This window comes from Sardina pilchardus, chromosome 20 (assembly GCF_963854185.1).
Source record: "Sardina pilchardus chromosome 20, fSarPil1.1, whole genome shotgun sequence".
Lineage (NCBI taxonomy): Eukaryota > Metazoa > Chordata > Actinopteri > Clupeiformes > Clupeidae > Sardina > Sardina pilchardus.
The window spans coordinates 25,625,516-25,643,015 of record NC_085013.1 but is presented as its reverse complement, the minus strand read 5'-3'; the positions used below and the strand labels follow the sequence as shown (position 1 = coordinate 25,643,015).

The window sequence follows — 17,500 nt, the reverse complement described above, 5'->3', positions numbered from 1 at the left end:
GGGGAGAGATTTTTTTTCACCCCCCAAAAAACAGTTCGCCCACGTTGTTTTAACTCATCTCTCTCAATTAGCCAGAGACAGTTTCTGGGTGCCTGTGAGTAGATTGGAGCGATAGGCTAATTAAAGATGATGGATTAAGTGCTGCTTTAATTACAGCCTGCCTCATCTGCGCGCTCCTTGATTTCCCATGAACCTTTGCTGCTGCCGCCGCTGCATACCAAGCGGGGAGCGGAGGAAAGTCAGGGGGGGACGGCGCGGACCCCTACATCAACCTGTATTAGCCCCACCTAATGCACCCAAAGCGGTAAACAAACACACAAATGAACTGGTGGATCGGAACGGGCGGAGGTCAGAATTGGCTATTTGAATGGAAACAGAGATGTCATTAATCATCAGAAGCTGAGAGATTACACAAACACCACATGCGTATATGCTGTATGCAATACACTGTCAGCTGGCAGCAGCAATGCTCTGGAAGGGGCTGCATTAACATGATGAATAGCAAGTGGTGTGTGTGTGTGTGTGTGTGTGTATATACTGTATATATATATATGAATGTGAGTTTGTGTAGCGGATGCCAGGAATGTTACCCAGCAGGCTCCAGGGCACCCGTTCCTCACTGGTCAGACATGAGGCATCAGGGGGCAGGCAGTTAAAATTGGCACAGTCCCGACTGTCTGTCTGTCTGTCTGTCTGTCTGTCTGTCTGTTGGCCTGTCTGTCTGTCTGTCAGCCTGTCAGCGATGCCCAGACAGCGATGCCCAGTCGACAGGCTGTAGGTATGAACAACGGGCAATCTGGGCACAGGGGGCTCTAGATCAGCCTGACAGAATGAAGAGAGAGAGAGAGAAATGGAAAGGTAGAGAGAGAGGTGTGAGAGAGAGATGGAAAGGTATATATAGAGAGAGAGAGCGCGATGGGGAGAGAGAGAGAGATGGAAAGGTAGAGAAAGAAGGTGTGAGAGAGATGGAAAGGTAGAGGGAGAAGGTGTGAGAGAGATGGAAAGGTATAGAAAGAGAAGTAGAGAGAGAGAGAGATGGAGAGGTATATATAGAGAGAGATAGATGGAGAGGTATAGAGAGAAGCAGAGGGAATGAGTGAGAGAAGGAGAGGTATAGAGAGAGAGAGCGATGAGGAGAGAGAGAGATAGAGAGGTATAGAGAGAGAGAGATAGATAGAGAAGTATAGAGAGAAGCAGAGGGAATGAGTGAGAGAAGGAGAAAGGGAGATGGGGTGACCCAATGCTGGCCATGTAAGGCAAGAGTCTGGCTCTAGATTTACACTGACAGAAGGAATGTTTGGTTTAATCAGAACAGACTCCCCTCACACACTCCCCCCTCTCTCTTTTCTTTCTCCCTCTCCTCTCCTTCTCTCCTCTCCCCTCTTCTCCTCTCCTCTTCTCTCTTCTCCTTCTCTCCTCCTCTCCTCTCCACTCGTCCAAGGGCCTCTGTGGCAGCAGAGTGGGGGTTTATTACCTGGATCCATTCCCTGACACAGGAGAGGGGGAGAGAGAGAGAGAGTAGGGGGTAGAGAGGGAAAGGAGAGGAGGAGTGTGGAAGAGAGGAGAGGGGGTAGAGAGAAAGAAAGGAGAGGAGAGAGGGGGCAGCGGGCAGAAAGGCAGAAAACAAGAATATAAAGTGAAATAGAGGAAGGAGAGATAGAAAGAAGAGAGAGAAAGAGAGAGAAATAAAGAGATGTGGGGTTGTAATCTGATGCCAGCTGGGCAGCTCAGTGTCTCTCTCCTGTCAGTGTGTGACACACACAGACACACACACACACACACACACACACACACTCACAGGACACTCACACTGCACTGGAACTCTGAATGGCCCTTAGCCAATCACACAACAGGCCTGGGGGTTCTCAGCCAATCACAGGGCAGGCCTGGGACCCATGTTCATCCCCTCTAATTGGCCAGAGGCAGCGTGCCCTCTCCGCTCTGATGGTTGTTTGTTTACGTGCGTTTCTCTCCTCACAGTCACGCCTGCTGGTACTGCGCTGCTTAACCAGGCTGGGAGTGGGGCTCTGGGAGGACAAGTGTGTGTGTGTGTGTGTGTGTGTGTGTGTGTGTGTTTCTCCCCTCCTCTCCTGCGCTCTCGGTCACGCTTGCTGGTGCCACACTGGTTAACCAGGCTGTGTGTCGGGCTCGGGGAAGAGAAGTGTGTGTGTGTGTGTGTGTGTGTGTGTGTGTGTGTGTGTGTGTGTGTGTGTGCGGAAGCGCTCTGTCATCCCCACGGCGGCCTGACAGGAGCTTAGTCCTGGCTGAGCCACGGAGAGCTGATTTCTGGCACCACTCTGGGCTCGACGCTGCTCCCTCCACCTTCTCCCTTTGTCCTTCTGTTTGTTTTAGTGTGTCTGTGTCTGGGAGAGACAGAGAGAGAATGTGTGTGTGTCTGTGTGTGTCTGTGTATCTGAGTGCTATCGGGAGAAAGGGAGAGCAAGAGAGAGAGAGAGAGAGAGAGAAAGAAAGAAAGAAAGAGAGTAAACAGCAAGTCAGGCCAGCATTTAAGGATGGATTAGACACAGGGCCAGGGCCGCTGCCAAGTGAATCCATTGACGTGTAAACGTAGACCAGGAGCTGGGGGTTTGTGGCTTTAAAAGAAAGCCCGATCCAAACCCGTGTTTATCTTTCAGCACAAACAGAGGCATACCTTCACATCCCTGATTTCACTGCTCTACACAGACTTCATGTTCCAACTTAAAATGCTACAATCCTACAATCGCAAAAAAAAATAATTGTGCGTTACATTTAAAACTGCATTGTTTGACGAGGACCATCGTGTATCTAAGTGCAGTGTTACAAAATGCACATTTTACACCATGGGGGAGTAGAATGACTTCATCAGAGCCGAGCTGAGCTGAGGTAAGAGAGTGGCCAACAATAACTCCAATCAGGCTCGGAGAATGGGCTTTGATTGTTAGCTCCCCATTAGCGTGGTGCAGTTGGCGCGGGTAGTGGGGGTGGATTAGACTAGAGAACCGCGCACTGGCGAAGGGCTGGCACATTTAGGGGCACAAAGCCCTCCGCCGGGCTGCTAGCGAAGCCTCGTAAAACACAGAGGCCTGGAGTCCGGCCCTGCTCACGGCGGGCACAATTCAGCTCTCTGACCGACCGATGGCCGGCGCTCAAAATCTCACACACTCTCTCCTCTCCTCTCCTTCCCTCACCTGGAGTGGCTCTCAAACGAGGCTCCTCGAGGCTCGTTCCCACTGATCTATAGCTAATACTGGATAGACCATCCCATTGTTGCTGCCCCATCATTCTTTATCTAGATCAGTGAGGACGAGGATTGAGGAAGGAAGGGAGGGTGTATAAAAGACTTAATGAGAGGTACCCCTGGAGTACGAGGCCAACAGCAAAGCCCAGTAAAAGACCAAGCTGGCTGCGTGCTGCCTACCGATCTGTCTGCCAGTCTTGAGTGTCCACTAAAGACCGATCAATTAACGATTAACCAAAATAGTTGATGATTGATTTAATAGCTGACAGCTAATCTGTTAAATGTGGAAAACCCTAGTGTGTGTGTGTGTGTGTGTGTGTGTGAAAGAATGGGAGGTAGGGGCTGTGGTGTGTATGTGATTGTGTGTGTGTGTGTGTCTGTGTCTGTGCGTGTGTACTGTATGTGTGTGTGTGTGTGTGTGTGTGTGTGTGTGTGTGTGTGTCAAAGAATGGGAGGTATGGGATGGGAAGTTGGTGTGTGTGTATGTGTGTGTGTGAGTGTGTGTGTGTGTGTGTGTGAGTGAGAAGTGTTAATTTACTATACTGTATCTCTGGCAGCCTAATTACACAGTGTGCTGCATCACCCGCACCGTGTCGCCGAGCTGTGCACATTTGATGGCAGAACTTAATTAAGAACTACTTCATGAGATTCTCAAGCATAGTGTGTGTGCGTGTGTGTGTGTGTGTGTGTGCATGTGTGTCTGTGTCAGGGGGGGATGCAGCGGCCCCTGGAAGCCATAATTGGGTTGGAAAAACACTTTAGGTGCACGCTTAAATGACAGAAACACAGGCATGTCGCTGGAATTTCAATGGCTAAATCCCCAAGTGTTACTTTTGAAACCACATCATCTCAGCGTCTAACTGCAAAACATTTCACTCACCTCCTCCTCAAGAGGAGCAATCCAGACCCCAGCAGTGTGCTTTAGAGAAATCCTCTGCAAATATAATAATTAGGGCTGTCCATGGCAGATACGGAGGAGAAAAGCGCTCATTTTCACAAATGCTGTTTGCACCTTCTGTTCCCTTGCCACCGCATCTCTGCATACAAATGTGCACATTACCATGGCTACGGTATGGCATACTGTACGTGAGGCGTGTGTGTGTGAACGTGTGTGTGTGTGTGAGAGAGAGAGTCGGTGTCGGTAGCGAGCCTTAATCACGCCTGTGTTTTACCTCTTGCTCCAGCTTGTAGTTTTATAGCAGATTTCCGTGCGGATTTATTGGCTCTCACGTCGCGCCAACCAATCGCGCTCAACGTTCATGTCTGTTCCAACTCCTCGGTAGAGTTCGGTAACCAAAGCAACGGCACATCGCAGCCCCCGACATGTCATCACGACCGGCTCGTCCTGGGAACGCGAGCGGCATCGAAGTAATAGTGGGTAATGATGACATTAGTTCCTGCAGCATAGCCCTCCAGGGACCTCTAACGGGGGCCTGGGCTGAGCTGAGACTATTTTCCATCTAAAGGCCTTCTGCTGGAGCTGAGCTGCTCACCGCAAATTATTTCATCTTATCAAGATAAAAACTGTTAGATAATTTATCGTTTTTAAGAGTGAATTTCTTATTTTAAAAGAGTGTTCAATTTTACACTATAATCTTATTTCTAGATTTGACTATCTTTAATTCAAGAAATCTTGTCAAGTGAAATTATCTTGCTTGCATGGACAGATCATTTCCCTTAGTTTTGAGTAACTTTTACCTCAGATTTAGTGTTTTTATCTTGTTTTTAGACACCCCTTTTTTGCAGTGCTCCTCATAGCTCTCTCTGTTCCCCCTCCGTCAGTGCGGTTTGGTGCGAGCGTAGCGGGCGCAGCGGTGGGATTAGAATGAGATCAGACGGCCGTGCGCCATGATGAAATGGACTTTTAATTGCCGCAGTCGGTCCAGAAACCGAGCGAGCGTGTTTTGGCACGGCGTTTGCAGGACGGATGCATATAAATAGTTGTGTGTGTGTGTGTGTGTGTGTGTGTGTGTGTGTGTGTGTTTGTGGGACAGATGCGAATAAATGGTGGTCGTGTGTGTGTTTGGCACTGTATTTGCAGGACTGATGCTTATAAATGGTGGTTGTGTTTGTGTGTGTGTGTGTGTGTGTGCGTGTGTGTTTGCAGGGCTGATGCCTATAAATGATGGTCGTGTGTGTGTGTGTTTGGCTCTGTGTTTGGAGGACAGATGCTTATAAATGATCGCTTCATAATGAACTACAGCAAGCACACACTTCATTTCCTGATGCACTTATATCCATTTATGAATGTTCTACCCAAAGGGACTCATAGTGTCTCTGCTACACATTTGCATTTTTATTATTTTTTATTTAAACAGCCGCATGTTTTAGAGCACTTCAGTGATAATGTATCTACTGTACTGTATTCTGTATAATGTATCTACTCATTATAGAAGAGTGCCTTCTAATCATCATTCCTCTTAATTATGTTTACTGACATTCACCCTGTTTCTACTTCTCTCTCTCTCTCCCTCTCTGTGTGTGTGTGTGTGTGTGTGTGTGTGTGTGTGTGTGTCTCTCACAGGACCCCTCGTTCGGCCTGCTCCTGCACGATAAGCTGCAGGTCCCCAACAGCACGCGCAAGGCGTGGAACGAGCAGGACAGCAGGTGCTCGGTGTGCGCTACGCACCTGAGCCAGCTCAAGCAGGAGGCCGTGCACATGGTGCTGACGCTCGACCAGTGCGACGTGCCGCCCGGCTCGCCCCCCTCCTCCCTCGCCAGCCTGGGGGGCACGGGGCGCGTGCCCACCACCAGCGCCAACCCGACGCGAGACTGGGCCTACTTGCCCGCCGCCTACCACTCGTCATCGTCCTCTTCCTCCTCCTCCTCCGCGGCGGTGGTGGTGCCGTCCGTGCCCGTCTCCGGTGGCAACAGCACGGGAAATGCCAACGTCTCCAGCAGCGGCAGCAGCGGTGGCGGTGGCGGTGGGGGCATCAGTGGCATCAGCGGTAATGGAGGAGGAGGAGGAGGAGGAGGAGGAGGAGGAGGAAGTGGCGGAGGAGGTGCCCACCACCACCAGAGCTACCCCAAGCACGGCGGCGCCAAGCCCAACAGCCTGGGGGTGAGTAGCGCGCTCGAGCGCAGGAACGGCTCCCTGAGCCACGCGGGCAAAGCTGGCACCGCTCAGACGCAGCTCCTCATGGGCACTGCCAGCGCAAGCACCAGCACCAGCGCCGGCGCCAACGGTAACATGCTCAGCTCAGTCGCCCTGGCAACGCACCAGTACCACCTGGAAGGCTCCTGGTCCATGACCCGTGCCAACGGGGTCACCCTCTACCCTTACAAGGTACGTCTTGCACGGCACCACCATCTCATTTGCCATTACCCACAAGCCACTGCATCTACCGGTCACCTGACCTACAGGTCACCATAGAGTGCCCGACACATCCTTCCATCTTCCTTCTCCATTCATCTCTAATCTTTACAGTCTCTGTGTTCTGTGTTAAATTATTGCCTTGCCATCACGTACAGTAATGTATCTTTGGCATGCTGAAATTCATGCATCATAATTAAGTTCACAGGATCGATTTCACTGGTCAAATTAAAAGCTCCAGGGGGAGAAACTTGGAGAGAAAATTGATACGTTTCGTACGAGGTGACGACAGTGAATCAATCTATCTGCACAAATAATGCATCGGGTTTGTGCAAGACTGTGGTTGTGCTGCAGTAGAGAGAACTGTGCCTGAGTCTGTTTTGAGACGTGAAGGACCTTTTACCTGCCATAAATCACTCATAAATCATCCGTGCATAAATCAATCATGAGATCTCAGAGCTATACTGTACACAAAAGGCCAGATGTACTGGCATACGACCCAGCGACGCCTTTGCTCAACACGAAACTCTGGCATGTCCTCACACGCAAACAGGAAAGTGCAGTTTCACCTGCTGAAATGTTCCACACTCACTCTGGGAACGCATGACAGCACCGGATCTATAGAATGGTCAGTGTCAAGCGATCGGAGTGACACTCAGAACTCAGAAATGAAATGGCTCATGAGAGAACAGGAGAATCCCAATTGGCCATTGGTCATCTCAAGGCCAGATAAATTGCACGCGTGATTCTCAGAGCGTAAGGTGGAATGTTTCAGTGTGAAGAAAGGCGGTGCGGGTTGTAGTACATCTGGCCCAGGGAGACAGGCAGTGATCAGGTGAGTGGGATTTTTTATGTCCTGCATGCCTAGTCTCAGTTACAGACCTACTGAAGGAGCTGTGTGTGACTCCTTTGAGACAACACATAACCACACACACACACACACACACACACACAGACACACAGACACACAGACACACAGACACACACACACACACACACGCCTGCACAGAACAACACATGCATACAGAACAACACCCACACACACACACACACACACACACACACACACTCACACACACACACACACACACACACACACACACACACAGGAGGCATGGTGGGAGGCCAGTAAACAGAAGGCTGCTGGTTTGAGTCTGGTCCCTCATGGCTTCCTATTAGGGGGGCCTGGAGCGTGACTTCTACCCTCTTGTGGTCACGCTGCTCTGAGTCCTAATGTGGAGCCTGTGTGGCCAATGGACATGTATTCCACTGATGCGTGTGTGTGGGCGTGTGTGTGTGTGTGTGTGTGTGTGTGTGTGTGTGGGCGGGTGTGTGTGTGTGTGTGTGTGTGTGTGTGTGTGTGTGTGTGTATGAACATGAGCCTTTTGTTCTTGGGGGGTTTTGATTGAATGTGGGGCCTGTTTTCAAGGTTTTTTTTTTCAGCGTTTGTGGGTCAAATGCACCTGATGAATGCACATACATGATTGTGTTTAGCATCTGTTCATGTTGGGCCACCAAAATTGCCATCAGCACCTACTGTAGCACTGCAGCCAATGCAGACGGAATAGAATAGCCGTGCTGACGCTGTGTTCCACTCAATGTCCAGCAGTGCAGTGTCCAGCCTCTCTGATGTGGAACTAGTGTGACGGCCATGTTGGCTGAGCAGGCTAGGCATGGAGGAGTATTTATTATAGTCAAAGTAAAAATCTACTTTATGGTCAATTCTGCTATAATTATGTTCAAGACATATAGAGGGTTGAAATGGTATTTTTCTCAGGTCCACGGCACGGTAAAAAAAACAACAACGACAACGATAACAAAATGACGACAGCAATACAGCAGCGATATGATGTAAGAGGTACAAATTGCAGGATATAAGAAGTGGCAAAAAACTTAAGGGCAGCAAATAAAAGCACATGATGGGTTTAACTCGTAACTCATAACTCATCATATGGCCTGCAGGATCACGCCTCATGGGAGACTTCTAGCAGGATACCTTCAAAACAGCACAGGCAGATTTATTGTTGCAGGCGCGTAAACGCACGTAACCGATTGAACCCAACTCGCCCCTCTCGTTAAGGCAGCACTGATGGGAGTGCTGCACTGTACATCTGGTGTGTGTCATGAGGACATGCTCTCGCTGTGTGTCTGTCTGTCTGTTTGTCTGTTTGTCTGTCTATCTGTTTGTTTTTCTGCCTGCCTGTGCCTGTGTATCTGTCTGCTTGTCGGTCTGTCTGTTTATCTGTTTTTCTCTCTGTCTGTGTGTCGGTCTGTTTGTCTGTTTTTCTCTCTGTCTGTCTGTCTGTCTGCCTGCCTGCCTGCCTGTGTCCGGTGGAGAGGAGAAGAATTTATAGCAAATTGAATTGCGTCTCTGCCATCTCCGTTTGAGCCCAGTCCAATTGAATCAACCGAGGGCCCCGGAATCACAACACTGCAATTATCTGGCCTGGAGGAACATCACGACTGCAGCAGGAGGACAGGGTCAGCTGGGCCCATCTGGGGAAAGGAGAAAGGGAGAGAGAGGAGGGGAGAGGAGAGTAGAGGAGAGAGAGAGGAGGGGAGAGGAGAGGAGAGGAGAGGGGGAGAGCGAGAGGAGAGGAGAAGAGAGGAGAAAAGGAAGGTTAAAGAGACGGGAGAGGAGAGGAGAGGAGGGAAGGAAGGGGAGAAGGAGAGAGGAACAGAGGGGAGAGAAGAGGAGGATTAAATAGAGGAGAGGAGTGTAGAAGTGGTGGGCAAGGAGAAGAAAGGATAGTGGAGTGCAAAAGGGGTGGCTGGGGGGTTAGGGCGTAGATATATAGAGCTGAAAGAGAAAATAAGAAGGGGAAGAGCATTTGTATCTGTGTGTGTGAAAGAAGGACTGAATCATGGAGTAGATGAACAAAAGGGCCTGCTGTCTGGGACTGAGAGAGAGAGAGAAAGGCAGAGACATAGATAGAGAGATGGAGAGAGAGATGAAAAAGAAAGAAACGCTGTGTGTGTGTGTGTGTGTATGTGTGTAGCAGAGGGGAGAGAGAGAGAGAGAGAAAGAGATCAAGAGACTGTAAGCATTTCATCTGGTTCTTGGGACTTCAGAGAACAGTAATTCAGATGGTGATAATGAAGACCCAGGGGAAGCCCCCTCACCCCTCTCCTACCCCCCCCCCCCCCCCCCCCCCCCGCTCAGGCGTCACGGTCTGGGGTCGGGCACGGCGAGGCGGCCTGGTGGGTAGAGTCACTTAGCCTCCATGTGAACAGGAAGACTTGTCACTGTTCAGAGGGCCTTAGGAGGACGCAACAGAACGCAGTGCTGCCTGCCAGATATAATAATATAATATATAATATAAATATAATATGATATATAATATATAATATGATAGTCCTCCCTGCTCTCAGCTCCATCTTTAACCTCCTGCACACAGGCTGGGAGGGTGGAGGACTCCTAACGGCTCTCAAGTTAGTTTTTTAATGTGATTTGGTCTGTTTCGCTCTACTGCAGTCTCAGTTGTTGCCATGTGAGATGGTTTGTTCTGAATATAGCATATTTCATTCCTAATGGTAATCACTTCAGTTGCAGGCAGCTGCCTATATTTACCTCTGGCTGCATGTTATCTGTTGATGATAGATAAAAAAAATCTGACAGAAACAAATAGTTATTTTTGAAATTTTTATTGAATTTTTTTATGTGTGTGTGTGTGTGTGTGCATGCTCTGTGTGTTTACCGTGTGTGTGTGTGTTTGTCTGTGTGTGTAAGTGAGTATGAGGTGTGTGTGCATGTGTGCATTTTTTTATTTTTTATTTTTATTTATTTTAATCATAGTAGTGATGGTGATAGCAATGTTGCATCCCTCTGTATTGGTCTCTCCATCCCAGCTCTCTCCAGTCTCCTTCCCCGACCCACTCGTTCCTCGACCGCTCTCCGTAGAAACCTCCTCTTCCTCCTCCTCCTCCTCCTCCTCCTCTTCCTCCTCCACTTGCAGGCCACCACATCTGGCCTCCTCTCCTGCTGTCCTGCCACTGGTACCAGAGCTCTGGATTCTCATATGTCCAGTGTGCAGGCCCTCCTCTTCCCCCTCTTCCTCCTTCTCCTCCTCCTCTTCCTCTTGCAGGCCACCACATCTGGCCTCCTCTCTGTCCCCTGCTGTTCTGGTACTGGTACCAGTGCTCTGGACTCTCATATGCCCAGTGTCCTCTCCTAGGCGCAGGTCCTTCTCCTCTGTAGACTCTCCTCTGTCCTGCCTGTGCCTGCTGGATATGGCGATGATGAGTTTGCCCCTGTCTGAGCCGGTCCTGGTCAGCCTCCATAACCAGTGCTGGGGTGCACTCAGCTGTCTTCTTCTTTCCCTTTTTGCCCTTTCCCCTTTTGCCCCTTCTTGCCTTCTTCTTGGTCTTCATCTCCTGAGACTCATCTGAAACCACTGTAAAAATCACATTCAAAAGACATGATTCAGCAAAGTTCACACATCCTTAGTTGGTTTAAAATCGTAACGTATGAAATACTCACTTTCAGTGGTCCTTTCCTCTGTGGTGCCCATGGCCTCTGTTTGGTCCACCTCATGTAGAGCCACTGTAGAATCTGCTAAGATATATTAAAGTGAAGTTGTTATAATGGAGCTACTCTGTTAATCAGCGCTCATTGTTGATATGTTTGGCTGTTCATATGAAGAGTGTGTGAAGGGTACCATCTGTAAGTGTGATACTAACCTTGAGAGACAACTATCATCATCTTCACTCCTCCGTTGTCCTTCCTCTCCTCCGCTACCTCCACATCATCAATTTCCTTGGCAGCCATGGCAGCCTTTTCTCCCTCCTCCTCCTTCTCCACCTTCACCTCCACATGGTCCCTCTCTTCCTCCACCTTCAGCTCCACATGGTCTCTCTCTTCCTCCACCAGCAGCTCCACATTGTCTCTCTCCTCCTCCACCTTAAGCTCAACATGGTCTTTCTCCCTCTCATCATGGCCTTCCTGCCCCATGTCCTGCCTGTGGTACCATGTCCTGTCCTGCCTGTGGTACCAGAACTCTGGACTCTCATATGTCCAGTGTGCTCTCCTGGGTGCAGGCCCTCCTCTTCCCCCTCTTCCTCCTTCTGCTCCTCCTCTTCCTCTTGCAGGCCACCACATCTGGCCTCCTCTCTGTCCCCTGCTGTTCTGGTACTGGTACCAGTGCTCTGGACTCTCATATGCCCAGTGTCCTCTCCTAGGCGCAGGTCCTTCTCCTCTGTAGGCTCTCCTCTGTCCTGCCTGTGCCTGCTGGATATGGCGATGCTGAGTTTGCCCCTGTCTGAGCCGGTCCTGGTCAGCCTCCATAACCAGTGCTGGGGTGCACTCAGCTGTCTTCTTCTTTCCCTTTTTGCCCTTTCCCCTTTTGCCCCTTCTTGCCTTCTTCTTGGTCTTCATCTCCTGAGACTCATCTGAAACCACTGTAAAAATCACATTCAAAAGACATGATTCAGCAAAGTTCACATATCCTTAGTTGGTTTAAAATCGTAACGTATGAAATACTCACTTTCAGTGGTCCTTTCCTCTGTGGTGCCCATGGCCTCTGTTTGGTCCACCTCATGTAGAGCCACTGTAGAATCTGTAAAGATATATTAAAGTGAAGTTGTTATAATGGAGCTATTCTGTTAATCAGCACTCATTGTTGATATATTTGGCTGTTCATATGAAGAGTGTGTGAAGGGTACCATCTGTAAGTGTGATACTAACCTTGAGAGATGGCTATCATCATCTTCACTCCTTCGTTGTCCTTCCTCTCCTCCGCTACCTCCACATCATCAATTTCCTTGGCAGCCATGGCAGCCTTTTCTTCCTCCTCCTCCTTCTCCACCTTCACCTCCACATGGTCCCTCTCTTCCTCCACCTTCAGCTCCACATGGTCTCTCTCTTCCTCCACCAGCAGCTCCACATTGTCTCTCTCCTCCTCCACCTTAAGCTCCACATGGTCTTTATCCCTCTCATCATGGCCTTCCTGCCCCATGTCCTGCCAGTGGTACCATGTCCTGTCCTGCCTGTGGTACCAGAACTCTGGACTCTCATATGTCCAGTGTGCTCTCCTGGGTGCAGGCCCTCCTCTTCCCCCTCTTCCTCCTTCTGCTCCTCCTCTTCCTCTTGCAGGCCACCACATCTGGCCTCCTCTCTGTCCCCTGCTGTTCTGGTACTGGTACCAGTGCTCTGGACTCTCATATGCCCAGTGTCCTCTCCTAGGCGCAGGTCCTTCTCCTCTGTAGGCTCTCCTCTGTCCTGCCTGTGCCTGCTGGATATGGCGATGCTGAGTTTGCCCCTGTCTGAGCCGGTCCTGGTCAGCCTCCATAACCAGTGCTGGGGTGCACTCAGCTGTCTTCTTCTTTCCCTTTTTGCCCTTTCCCCTTTTGCCCCTTCTTGCCTTCTTCTTGGTCTTCATCTCCTGAGACTCATCTGAAACCACTGTAAAAATCACATTCAAAAGACATGATTCAGCAAAGTTCACATATCCTTAGTTGGTTTCAAATCGTAACGTATGAAATACTCACTTTCAGTGGTCCTTTCCTCTGTGGTGCCCATGGCCTCTGTTTGGTCCACCTCATGTAGAGCCACTGTAGAATCTGTTAAGATATATTAAAGTGAAGTTGTTATAATGGAGCTATTCTGTTAATCAGCACTCATTGTTGATATATTTGGCTGTTCATATGAAGAGTGTGTGAAGGGTACCATCTGTAAGTGTGATACTAACCTTGAGAGATGGCTATCATCATCTTCACTCCTTCGTTGTCCTTCCTCTCCTCCGCTACCTCCACATCATCAATTTCCTTGGCAGCCATGGCAGCCTTTTCTCCTTCCTCCTCCTTCTCCACCTTCACCTCCACATGGTCCCTCTCTTCCTCCACCTTCAGCTCCACATGGTCTCTCTCTTCCACCACCTTCACCTCCACATGGTCCCTCTCTTCCTCCACCTTCAGCTCCACGTGGTCTTTCTCCCTCTCATCATGGCCTTCCTGCCCCATGTCCTGCCAGTGGTACCATGTCCTGTCCTGCCTGTGGTACCAGAACTCTGGATTCTCATATGTCCAGTGTCCTCTCCTAGGTGCAGGCCCTTCTCCTCTGTAGGCTCTCCTCTGTCCTGCCTGTGCCTGCTGGATATGGCTATGCTGAGTTTGCCCCTGTCTGAGCCTGTCCTGGTCAGCCTCCATAACCAGTGCTGGGGTGCATTCAGCTGTCTTCTTCTTTATCTTTTTGCCCTTTCCCCTTGTGCCCCTTCTTGTCTTCTTCTTGGTCTTCATCTCCTGAGAGTCATCTGAAGCCACTGTGAAAATCACATTCAAAAGACATGATTCAGCAAAGTTCACACATCCTTATATTAGTTGGTTTAACCTTTAAAAGGGTGGGTTTTAAACATTCTAACACAAGATTCCATTCCGCAACAATTCAAGGTTCTAGAATTCAATGAACCCAGATATTCTTTAGAATGTTAATTTTCCAACATTCCAAACACACTCTTAGGTGCTGTGTCCACCAAACGTGTTTTTTACAGCCAGAGCGCCCTCAACCTCCTCCTCTCGGCGCTTCGATAAGTGTTTATTGTTGCTAAGTTACCAAAACCAGAGACGGTTTATAGCGAGAAGTGCCATCGACGAGCCCGGCGCTGTTCTAAAAGTTGAACAGATTTCAACTTTGAGCGCTCTGAGCGCTGCGACAAAAAACGGTCAGCGCCGACAGCTTTTTTCCGCCGAGGGCGCTCAGCGCTGTGAGCGCTGAGCTACATAGACTTTACATTGAAAATTGTCGCCGTCGGCGCAAAAACGTGTTTGGTGGACACAGCACCTTAAGGGTTTAAAATCATAATGTATGAAATACTCACGTTCAGTGGTCCTTTCCTCTGTGGTGCCCATGGCCTCTGTTTGGTCCACCTCATGTAGAGCCACTGTAGAATTAAAGATATTTTAAAGTGAAGTTGTTATAATGGAGCTGCGCTGTTAATCAGCTCTCATTGTTGATATGTTTGGCTGTTCATATGAAGAGTGTGTGAAGGGTACCATCTGTAAGTGTGATACTAACCTTGAGAGACGGCTATCATCATCTTCACTCCTCCGTTGTCCTTCCTCTCCTCCGCTACCTCCACATCATCAATCTCCTTGGCAGCCATGGCAGCCTTTTCTCCTTCCTCCTCCTTCACCTCCACCTTCACCTCCACATGGTCCCTCTCTTCCTCCACCTCCACCTCCACATGGTCTTTCTCCTTCTCTACCTCCACCTCCACATGGTCTTTCTGCCTCTCATCATGGCCTTCCTGCACCATGTCCTGCCAGTGGTACCAGTGCTCTGGACTCTTATATGCCCAGTGTCCTCTCCTAGGCGCAGGTCCTTCTCCTCTGTAGGCTCTCCTCTGTCCTGCCTGTGCCTGCTGGATATGGCGATGCTGAGTTTGCCCCTGTCTGAGCCTGTCCTGGTCAGCCTCCATAACCAGTGCTGGGGTGCATTCAGCTGTCTTCTTCTTTCCCTTTTTGCCCTTTCCCCTTGTGCCCTTTCTTGTCTTCTTCTTGGTCTTCCTCTCCTGAGAGTCATCTGAAGCCACTGTAAAAATCACATTCAAAAGACATGATTCAGTAAAGTTCACACAACCTTAGTTGGTTTAAAATCATAGGGCCAGATGTACTAACGTTTTGCGCCCATTTCAGGCGTAACGTGCGCATATAAACATGGGAAGGATATGTACAAACAAGCCGCAATGAGGGAAACGCGCAGACTGCCTGCCGTGGGAGCTGAACATGGCTGTTTGCGCTTTTCCGTGTCATGCATATTAATTCCTGGGCGGATCAGGTGAAAATGGGTAACGCGCAAGTACAGGGGAGGAGAGGTGCTAATAGCGATTGATTAAGTATTCCGCCAGATGTATGAAAACAGCGCACGTCTATTTTGCGTTGAAAAACTTCCGCCTTCTGAAAGCAGGTGTAATCCAGATTGCGGTGAAATGCGTCTATTAGAAAAACTTATAGAGACAGCTGAATCAATATTCAGAGCATCCGTTTTCTTCATTGTACTATGTCAAAAGCAACCTTAACTTTTGTTTGCCTCTCTAAAATCGTATTTTCTCTTTCACGACATAGCCTACACTTCCCAATCTGTTAGACTAGGCATTAAGTCATATCCCAAGTCTACGTGCAGTAAATAGTTCAAGTATTTTTTAAGTGGATTTGAAGAACTACTAGGCCTACTCAGTCTGTCTGCTCGTTGACATCTCTTTGAATCATGTATGACCGCTAAACTTTGATTATTTTTATTGCTGCAATATTCAACTGCGCTCGTTGTTCAGCTCTGCATGCGCAATTGGCGTGATACAGGGGGCGGGAACGGGCAGCACTGAACGCAATTAACGTAATGTAGTGACAGCTTAGTAAATACCACGCAATATAGCAAAGCACAGCGTTCGCACTCTGCGCATACAAAAACTCGCTATTTGCGCTGTCTTAGTACATCTGGCCCATAATGTATGAAATACTCACATTCAGTGGTCCTTTCCTCTGTGGTGCCCATGACCTCTGTTTGGTCCACCTCATGTAGAGTCACTGTAGAATCAAAGATATGTTAAGGTGAAGTTGTTATAATGGAGCTACTCTGTTAATCAGCTCTCATTGTTGATATGTTTGGCTGTTCATATGAAGAGTGTGTGAAGGGTACCATCTGTAAGTGTGATACTAACCTTGAGAGACGGCTGACATCATCTTCACTCCTTCGTTGTCCTTCCTCTCCTCTGCTACCTCCACATCATCAATCTCCTTGGCAGCCATGGCAGCCTTTTCTCCCTCCTCGTCCTCCACCTGCACCTCCACGTGGTCCCTCTCTTCCTCCACCTTCACCTCCACATGGTCTCTCTCCTTCTTCTTCTCTACCTGCACCTCCACCTCCATGTGGTCTCTCGCCTCCACCTGGACCTCCACATGGTCTTTCTCCTCAGCGTTAACTTCCTCCTTCTTCTCCACCTCCATCTCCACCTGGTCTTTCTCCTCAGCATGAACTTCCTCCTTCTTCTCCACCTCCACATGGGTTCTCATCCTCTCCACATGGGTTCTCATCCTTTCCATCTCTATCTCCACATGTTTTCTCATCCTCTCCACCTCCATATCCACATGTTTTTTCCTCTTCTCCACCTCCATATCCACATGATTTCTCCTCCTCTCCACCTCCATCTCCACATGTTTTTTCTTCTTCTCTACCTCCACCTCCACATGGCCTTCCTTCCCCATGTCCCCATCAGAGACTTCCACCGCTCCCTCCACCACCGTATCAGTCTGCTCCTCTTTCTCCTTCTTCTCCACCACAGGTTTCTTCTTCACCTCCAAGGACTTTCTAGCTTTTTCCAGATCATTGATCCTCAGTTCTCTCAAGAGAAGTTTTCTGTACTCCCTTCTCATCTTCTTCTCACTCCAGCATCTCCTTCGGCCGCTGTCCACACATACTTTTACACCCAGGATTTCTAGTTCTTGTTTCAGCTCTTCCAAGGTGTAATTTTTCAGTCTCCTTTGTCTTTCCTGGAGGGGTTCCCATGTCTCCCCACTCTCATCCTTGCACACTTCCACAGGAAGGTCATTCTCCTGCTGCACTCGGCAACAGTTGAGAATAGCCCAAAGTCCCATACCTACATACGCAGCAGCAATCACAAATCCTGCTAACCTCAACAACACTTTAGAAAAGAGTGAGCATAAAATTAGACCCACATTCAGTGATCCTCTATGACATCATCATCATTGCTTGGAAGCTTTTATGACACAACTAATAGTGTGATGGCACCTGGTTACGGTAACCAGGTGGGAAAAACAACAAAGAAAAGAACTTTGAGAATGGAATAGAATATAGAACTCCATTGTCTATCCCCCAAAATATCCCTCCTGTCCCTCTTTGCACTTAAAAATCTTAATCCCATGTAGTCATACTGATAAATCATGCTGAATATTATCGAGATAACTGTCACTCAGTTGACTGGTCTCTACAGAGAGAAAAAAATCTCTTCGATTGATTT

General features: G+C 48.9%; 1 protein-coding gene across 2 annotated transcripts in view; it reads left to right on the top strand.

The window, feature by feature from the left end:
* kif26ba (kinesin family member 26Ba) overlaps window positions 1-17,500 on the top strand; it is a 137,101-nt gene that overhangs the window by 30,396 nt on the left and 89,205 nt on the right. For both annotated transcript variants that reach the window (XM_062522912.1, XM_062522911.1), the window contains exon 3: window positions 5,745-6,506. In XM_062522912.1, the coding sequence (XP_062378896.1) occupies window positions 5,745-6,506 (762 nt within the window). The remainder of the gene's footprint in view (window positions 1-5,744; window positions 6,507-17,500) is intronic.